This window comes from Dermacentor andersoni, chromosome 5 (assembly GCF_023375885.2).
Source record: "Dermacentor andersoni chromosome 5, qqDerAnde1_hic_scaffold, whole genome shotgun sequence".
In the NCBI taxonomy this organism is placed as follows: domain Eukaryota; kingdom Metazoa; phylum Arthropoda; class Arachnida; order Ixodida; family Ixodidae; genus Dermacentor; species Dermacentor andersoni.
In genome coordinates, this window is record NC_092818.1 from 96800575 (window position 1) to 96809765 (window position 9191).

Consider the following 9191-nt stretch of genomic DNA (forward strand, 5'->3'; position numbering starts at 1 on the left):
ACAAATCCTGCCTGTTCATGGTGCGCATTGCTTTGCTCTGTTCTGCGTTAATGAGCCATGCGTGGCTGCTTGTTGTCTGCGAGTTACTGGCTTCGGGCATCTGTTCATATCATTCTTTAGTTTCCACTGACGTACGTTGTTGTCATGGGTGTCGATAATATCGTTGCAGAGCTTTTTGTACTTAGAGAAGAGCTCTGTGCTGATATCTTTCTAACAAAGGTATATCTATTGAATGCAAAGAATGAACGATGCAGTAAATTTTTTATGAGAAGATTATGTGCAAAACATTGAAAAACTCAAAACTTTTATGGAAATTTTTTGCTCTTTCTCAGGAATAACTTGGGAATTGGATATTAAGCACTTGTCTACAGCCATATCAAGCCTTTGTTAGTTTGCGCCCTTTGCTTTTTCTTTTTTTGGTAAGGTGATACATAAGTGAGGGGACACGTCCCTTGGAAGTTATTTGCAATGTGGAGCTGTGGTCAGCTAACGGATACTGCTAGTGTTTTCAACGTGAGCTACCACCCAATTCAATCATTTGGACTGTTGGGTTATAGGGCACTCCAATAGTCTGTCAGCTTCTCGTGAACACAGTTCTTGTTCATGTTATGCTTGGTTCTTTGATACTTAGTGCTATGCCCCTATTCGGTTCCATTACAGCCTGCACCAATGGAACCTATGGCTTCAACTGCACCCAGAAGTGCACCTGCCAAAATGGCGGCTTGTGCCGAGCCAGTGATGGCAAGTGCAGATGCAAGCCAGGCTGGATGGGCTCCCGTTGCACAGAGAGTGAGCTTGGATTTTACAAGTCTGACACTTCTAAGGGCTTACCTCAGCTATGAGGTCCAAGTACTGCATACATGCCTACTTCAAGTACAACCAATCGCAGCAGAAATGAGAACGCACATGAACTGTTCGCATTTTTCTCTACCATTAGCTCTTGTGTGGGTCACCAAATTAGAACCAAGTATAAATAGCAGTAAAGCTTGTTTCATAGACGGTTGCAGTTAGAGCCATTGTAGCTCTTCTTCAACAGCTTAAATGTTATGATGTAATAAAACCAAAACATGTAATGTAAATCAAATCTTGAGCATTACTGTATCAAGCAAGTGAATGAGTTTGTTTTGTCATTTAAGGAGCACTGGTTGTTATTAGGTACTAAAAGCTTATTAATGAAGGATGTTCAATATTTCATTCCAGTTTGTGCTGAAGGCTTTTACGGAGACCACTGCATGTCATCCTGCGACTGCAAAGAAAATTTTGTGTGCAGTCCCATATCCGGCTGCGTCTGCCGCTACGGCTTCACAGGGGAATACTGCAATATTCGTAAGTTGCCATTTGCTTAGAACCAGAGTGCATATTTGCTGCTTTTAATATGACATTTATGCAATCTGTTTTTGTAACGATAAAGAAACCATTTCACATTGCAATACATTGAAGGTTTAAAGTGCGTGTTTGAGTTTGTGACTTCCTTTCCATATATTTTTTCCCCCCAGGTCTTGTGGACAGAAGCGTGATGTATTTTGAAGAGGAACCAAAGTCCAACTCGGGAATTGTCGTGGGAACCTGCGTGGCGGTTCTCCTTGTCATAGTCATTGTCATTTGCATTGTGTTCTACTACAAGAGGAGGGTTAGCCACCTCAAGAATGAACTGGCCTACGTAACGTAAGTTGACTTTTAATTTTCAGAGCTACATTAGATGCAGCAATACAACTCTGGTTGATTAGATATTTTGGTTAATTTAATCCCAAAAGAAGGTCCCGGCCAGTGCCCATATATTTCTATAGGCTAAGATTTTTGTTATTTCAATCTTAAAATTATCCTTCACCAGATAATTCAAACTTGACCCGAATGGTGACACCCCTTGGCTATGGTGTCAGCCTTAGTAGTCCCAGGAGGCATTGAATAGATCAGAGACAAGCTATCTCCTGCTAAAAATGTTATTTCTTGCCCAGTTGTTGTCCAAGTTTCAAGCAAGAACAGAAGCTCACAATGAATGAATATGTATTGACACATTGTAGTGACGGTGAACAGCCGCAATGGCACAATGCCAGTCACAGATTTAACTTTGTTGGGTGAACCTGTGCCCAGCGAACGGGTAACACTTGGGCGGAACGATAGTCGTGAGCACGTGTCGATTGTTGAAAGCTGATCTGTGGGTCAAGCGCGTCGACTTTTATACGGGACTCGTCAAAGGTTCCAGTGTAATCGCTGACGCTCGCATACCTTCCAGAAAGTAAAATGCTATTCATGTTGCACATACAATCTGATTACACAGGGTTTGACAAGAACATACACAACAGATAGAATCAATGATAACATTCTAGTAAGTGTCAAATCATGCAGGTGCGTCCTGCACTGAGTGATAACTAAGTTGTTACAAGTATTACAAGTTGATAAACAAGTACATGTGTCAATATTAACCCCCATTCTCATGTGCACCTTTTTCAAGGCAAATGAAACCTAAACTGCATTTGCAGTGTTGGCAATCCCCTACAGCCATAGTCAGCACTATCATCATTGTAATCACAAGATGAAGACAAAAATGTTTTTGTGTAGGTTGGCAATGGTGAGGTGTTGCTTTATTTACAAAGGCTACTTCAAAATACAAATTATTTTACTTGCTAAGCAGCAGCAGAGCCACATCACATGTTTTTGACGTACTTGTGTCTTGCATACGTCATTAGATGAACTCTCAAAGTGGCAAGTCTAGGTGTGGGCACAGATCTCATTCATGATAGTTGCAGACACGTCTACTAAATTTAAATCATCAAATGCAGGGAACTAGACACAGGAGGACATATTGTGGACTACGGCACTAGAGAGCAGTCCAAGAGTGACAACAGTGAGCATTAAATGCTAATAAATTTCCATGCTCTGAAGATGTGTCAACTCTTTAGGTTTTATATTTTTCTGATTGCCAGAATTGGTAGCCTGCTATATTCCTCTTAATATAAAATCGAGTGTGCATTTGGGTGCACATTACTTTCTGCTTTCAATCCACAAGAACTCTTTAAAGTTGGAGGCCTGTTAGAGACGGGTAAATACTGCCGCATAAAGCAGCAGTGCACTCGGACTCCTTTTTTGTCTCTTCTTCTAATTTGACCCGCCGGATAATTAGGTCAATTCCGTAGCTAGTGTCAAGGTTGAATTAACAGAAGTCTCCTGTGCTAATCACTTGACCACAGAAATATTATCATCTTACTTTGATTCACTGCAATTAATTGTGAAGTTCCAAATGCCTGAAATGATTCACTACCCAATTAAAGTCCAATAGTGATGAATGTTGGGAAAGTTTCTTTCATAAAAAGGAAAGAAGTACTAGATAGTTTCAAGCTCCAAGTTCAAATATAGTAAGCATGCATCATTAGGCACTGGTACAACTACACTAGTTATTTTGCTAGTGATGGCACAGACACTAGGAAAGAAGGAAGAACTGACTGCAAAGTTCACCACTATGAAGCCAGCTATGCATGCCTTTATCGTACTCAAATTTTGTCTGCTGAGTCTGTGGCCAATGGCAGATATCACAAGTGCCCCCTGGATAATGTGAGACCCTTCAGACTAGAGTTGTGGCTTTGGGGTAGCACACTTAAAGCTCATTCATATCACTGGAGGTGCCAGCCAGGAAGCAATGACATTTATCCCAATCGCGCTTTAACCCTAAACGTTGCAGTATTCGAATCGTCTCATCAGCCTCTCGTCATGCTATTAGGCTTGTAAGCATTTGCTAACTTCAGCTGGTTCAGCAACCTCTGTCCGGAGCCGTATGACAAAATCTTGCCGATTCTGCAAGGTTGTGTTATTGAGGCATTCGCAGCTCTTGCATTAGGCTGCTAAAGATACACTAGAAGGATTTACATCCCAGTATAAATGATATATGCCAAAAGTAGCTGACAATTGGATAATAAGGCCACTACCTGTTAAAAGTGCTATTTTTCTGTTAAACAAGCCTAAATTCACTAAAATGGCAGTGCTGCCAAGAGGCTCAATAATTCAATAATGCTAACAGAGGTAGAGGCTTGGGCAAGTTGGTAATTCATGGCAAAATAAGCACAGCGCGGAAAACAGGGACATAGTAAGGAAGACGCACACTGTGCTCAGTAATGCTTGAATCAAGAATAGCAACAGTGAAAGTGTGCATGTCTCATCCAATTTAAAAAGCACCATTATTAAATATTTACCTCCTGACAAAGTTACGCACAAGGTTTATCACTTGTAGACACCTCTGTGCCAGAATATTTGCTGTGGATTGAAACATAGAGCTTAATATACTTAATGATTCATTTTCTCACAGGTACACTGCAGACCCAAGACCACCGCCAGGTATGTTCACAAATCATTGCAATAAGTTTCTCCACTGCATGTCCGTTAATCTCATGCATGGTTTGGCATGGTCTTATTTCCTTTTACTTTCTTTCATTTTTTTTTCCACGTTTAGTCTACCTTCTTGTTTGGTTGGGTGGTTCACCGTTTGTTATGGTCGTGTTTCATAGATCGACGTCACTTTGACAATCCTGTCTATGCTTTCCAAGCTGTTCATTTGGATGGCGCACTCAACAATGCATCAGGAGCCTCCAATATCAAGCAGATTCACAATGACCTCAACTGCACCAAGAGTAACATAGAGAAAGCCAAGCTGGGCTTCTGTGATGATGACGACCAGGATTCGCAGAGCTTGAAAGGTAATCCTGCCTGAGAAAGGTGTCGGTGCATTCAATGTTGAAAGATATGTTAAAATTTTATGTACGAAGCACATTTGTAATTTAAGCACATCATCTCTTGGATATATTCTTTGGATTGAGTGCCATGGTTTTTTGCATTAGAATGTAAATTGCTTTTTCTTATCTCCTCCTCTATTCCTTCTGCTGTCCTCTCTCTTTGTCAAGTTGATCCTACAACCTCTGCCCCCTTGCTGGCTGCCTGTCAGGTGTCAGCTGCTTGAGCTATGCAGTTATAGTACAGCTGGCAGCAATTTACTAGTTAGTAAACCTTACCTAGTTTAATAAACAAGTTTAATAAACAACTGCTTACTATGACTACTTATTCTTAACAATTTTTGGACAAAACAATCTGTTTCAAGAAGGCTGTGCACTGGTTGGCTTGATGCCATGAACTGCTGCGCACACTGTACTCAAGTTATTCCTGTCACTTTTATACTTACAGGTGCCTGTGGAGGCAATGACTATGAAAGCAACTGCAAGGACTTCGACTTCAAGCCTAATATCTACCAGAGCATAGAGGACCTCAAATCATATGTGGACAAGAAGGAACCCTTCTATGATGAGGTCAAAGACAAGGGAGACATTAGTAATGTTACCGTTCCTATCTGCACTGACACTCGACAACTTGCAGGGCGGTCGAGTAGTGGTAAGTGCATGGCACTTCTTTTTAAAGTGTGGTCAGGAGTAGCCACGGAATTGTTTCTTTCCACAGAAATTGAGAATGCTGTCTTTCCACCCACTCTTGCAGTCTCCCTTGCAGTCTCCCTTGCAGTCTCCCTTGCAGTCTCCCTTGCAGTGTCCCTTGCAGTCACATCCATGAAAAAAAAATGATTATGCAGGTCCCACGTTCTTTGAAAACCAAGTTATGCAGTAGCATTGGAATGACGATGTCTATGCTGTAAATGCGTTAAAGTGCGATCACTAGGGAGCCAGGCAAAGAATGCTGTTGCATAAAGATAATTAATTTGAGCACAAGTGCAAAGCTATGTCAGCAGTAGCTAGTACAACTCTGGAGGACTATTGCTTGCGATTTTTACTCTTTCACTTTCTGCCACGATAGGGCTACTGAAACTTCATGCCATGCAAGCACATATTGTTGTTATATTCAGTAAGGTTTTCAGCACTGCAGTCATCTTGTTCTCCTTTTTTTCATTATCATTAGAAATGTTCATTCCACATTGCCTACTGGAAATGCAAGAAGCTGTTTTCTTGCTAACAGATTCTTGAGTGTAACGATCATAAAATTTGACAATTCAAGTGACTGATGAAACAAGTGTTGATTATTAGTAAGTAAGCATTAGCTTCATTTGTGTTGGTGCAGCTTGTGTATCAATTAAGCTTTCGGGCAAAACTAATCTTTGATGTGCCTTGAACATGAGTAAGAACAATCATTATGTGGTTTTCAGAAATTATGCATATTTGGAAAGTTTGCCAATTTGTCAATTTACCACCTTCAATATGATGGATGTTCAGTTAACGATGCATGTTTTTCGTTATTTACGAAACATCAGCACACTAATATGTTTCTCTGCCTTTGCAGATGCTGACGGTTACGACCACCTGGAATACAACAGACCAAAGACTGAAACAAAGCCAAACTACTTCCGGCTCGACAGCACGCTTCCCAAGAAGAAGACTTAAATGTGACGACGACACTCCCATGTGCCCCTTGTGAAAACCAAGAACACTGAACGTGCTCATGTGTGTATGTGTGTCTGCCACAAACTGTGATTCTGCTTCCTTGGACTCCACCGCAAATGGAAAAGGACCCCTGTTGCATGACGTGTTGTGGCAATGTTCAGTCCCACAGTGACAATGGTTCTCAGTCCACCTGCTGTGATCTTCCAGTGGGTGTTTAGTTTACGTGTTCAATGTGTGATGGCTGCTGCATACTGCGGCCCTTGCACTGTGCTCCTTCGTTAATTGAAGCTGTTGATCCAAATTTACTTTGAGAATGATTGTGATAGTTAGCGTCAATATTAATGCATTGTGTTGCAACCTTTACTATGATGAGATTCCTTTGTTGTTTAGTGAAGAGTTAATTTGATAGTCAGTGCTTTATGTTGGCATGCCGCAAGCAGCACCTTTATTCTGTGTTGCTGCAGAACTGCACTGCTGTGGTGTGGATGTGGGCAGATGTGGCTTGTTTGATGCCTGTACAGATTGAAAAGCACTGCAGCAATCTGCGCACTCACAATGTACTATCTCACTTCTACTTAGATCTCTACACTGTCGGATTATGATGTTGATTTGTGTGCCGCGGACTGCCAGCTAGATGATCTGTGTGCTGGTATACTGGCTGGCCAGGTATGCTTGCTATATTGTGTTGTAATAGTCTAGTAATTTAATGACACTAGCTGCCATTACAGCAACAGCAACACTTGTTTTAATGTATGCGTTTTTTGTGTTGTTCAATTGTCTGGCTTCATGAACAATTTGGAGCGGGACTCATCGGTGCATGAAACTTGCTTGCGGAGAGAAACTCAAGGTTCATAGAGTTGAGATTTTAATTAAGTTGATTGTAGATTCAGATCAGTATACTCCAGCTGCCTAAAATGATTCATCTATGCTGATTATACACTGAACTGCAGAGCCTCGATAACATAATACAGCATCATTTCTGTTTTCTTTAGCAGTGCATCTTTCTGACATTTTATGCTGTACAAGTGACACAGACCGTGGTGTTGTGTACACTATACACCAGAGTCCTCGTTTAGGCTGGAGCATCAATCGTGCTGTGTGAGAGGGCATGAGGAAGCTTCGCACTAAGCCTCGTGCAGCTATGGTCTACTAGAAAAAAAATGTTTTTGTTGTCACATGTCTGGCACAGCACAGGTATATTCATGCAACACCAAGTATATAATTTTGACTGCATGAGTTTCGTTTTCTTCTTGATGCCACTTTTAGTATGCTACATCTCTCTCGATGAGCAATGTCATGTATCAAGAACAAGTGTCTGGTCTTTTCTATCAGGCTTGTTGATCATCCACCGATCTTGTCTATTTGAACGACATATATGCAAACTATGGCAGACCTAGTCTTATGCTCTATCATGTGATGACATGGATTTTACACAGATGAACCTCAACATGTGGTTCATGTCGTTTAATGAATTTATACTTCTACAGCCAGTTATGGTGGCCAGAAAGTTTTGACTTCAAGTTCTGATGGCTGCTGGATGTCGGTTCATATAAGAGCTTTTGGCAAACGTTATCATCCAGATATGTATGCAGTGCTAGCTAAAGCCTTTTAGTAGGGATATTTTCCCAATGGGTTCTGTCACTTCCTTGAGAGAAATGTCACCGAGGTTCTGCAGTTTACTTATGCCGTCTTGTACATATACCAACTTCCTAGCTATAGGTGTCGCGGATGTTTTGCTTCGGTTCTGAAGCAACCTTTTAAACAAACTTGAAAAAATGATAAGAGCTCTATGTCAGTGGTGTCACAATTTCAACATACATGTCACGTGTGTAAAAATGTAAATATTTTACCCATGACCGAGTGTAGGCAATAAAAAAGAAACTATTACTTCCCCACTAGTCTTGATTATGCTACATGCATTCTCACAATTTGTGGCTTGCAAACACGGCTCTCATATGGGAACCGAAATATCATTATAGCTTTTATTTATCATGCTCGACATCACTGTTTCCATCTCCTGCCCCACACGCTCATCTGAGGCTGAAGCATTAGCAACTTAATCAGTTCCTTAAAACTTTATTATTTTTAGTATCAAACTGTTTATGCAGTGTACACAACCTTTTCTGCTATGATGCCCAGACAGAAATTGGAATAGACTTGTGCACAACATACAAAACAAAAGCTTCTGTTCCATGTAAGGGCAGCACCTCGCCAAAGTTGTGAAAAAGTGTGGCCCTCGCAAGAGTCTATACGGTAGATCATTCACCGACTTCATATTTAGGGGTGTGGGAACAGAAGGCCTACAAAGAATTGCCATTTATTAATCAGGTGATTGCATTGATGTCGCGGCTACCATCGTCGAGCCTATATGCCTGATGGTGCTAGTCCAGTCTCTTCTTCTTCCACTGCCGGGCTCTATGAGTACTGTCCGCTACATGGCTCCTCCCCGGCGATGAAGGCACTGCCTCTGAGCTGTTTCAGTTGTAGAGATGTCGCTGCCAGAGTCCAGATGAGCTGGTTTCAAGCGGTAAATCGAAATTGTCGTTTAGCATTTGCTGACAAGAAGTGTGAAAAACTTGGCGTCACGCTAGAGGACTTTGAAGGCACCATCGTAAAGAGCTTGTAAAGGAGCGTGAGTAGTGTCGTGACGGATAAATACATGACTGCTATGAAGTAAAGCTAGGCTCATGTAAACATTTCTGCAGTCATAACGAAGTGGTGGTGGTAGAACAGTGGCCATTATAATGCGAAGGCGGTCGGTATAAGATTGCAGGTCAGCAGATGATGTCTCCGAGGCAAAGAACTCGCTGGGTACACAAAGTGTCA

The 9191-nt window shown here is 41.5% G+C and overlaps 1 protein-coding gene across 2 annotated transcripts in view; it reads left to right on the forward strand.

The window, feature by feature from the left end:
* The window catches only part of drpr (multiple EGF like domains draper), a 107381-nt gene extending 99125 nt beyond the window's left edge, over window positions 1-8256 (forward strand). The window contains exons 20-26 of one of the 2 annotated variants that reach the window (XM_050178253.3): window positions 661-789; window positions 1201-1326; window positions 1497-1665; window positions 4298-4326; window positions 4497-4685; window positions 5167-5370; window positions 6265-8256. In XM_050178253.3, coding sequence (XP_050034210.1) covers window positions 661-789; window positions 1201-1326; window positions 1497-1665; window positions 4298-4326; window positions 4497-4685; window positions 5167-5370; window positions 6265-6365 — 947 coding nt within the window. In that variant the 3' untranslated portion in view covers window positions 6366-8256. The remainder of the gene's footprint in view (window positions 1-660; window positions 790-1200; window positions 1327-1496; window positions 1666-4297; window positions 4327-4496; window positions 4686-5166; window positions 5371-6264) is intronic. The other variant, XM_050178254.3, reaches the window with a different exon arrangement.
* Window positions 8257-9191: the final 935 nt, after the last annotated feature.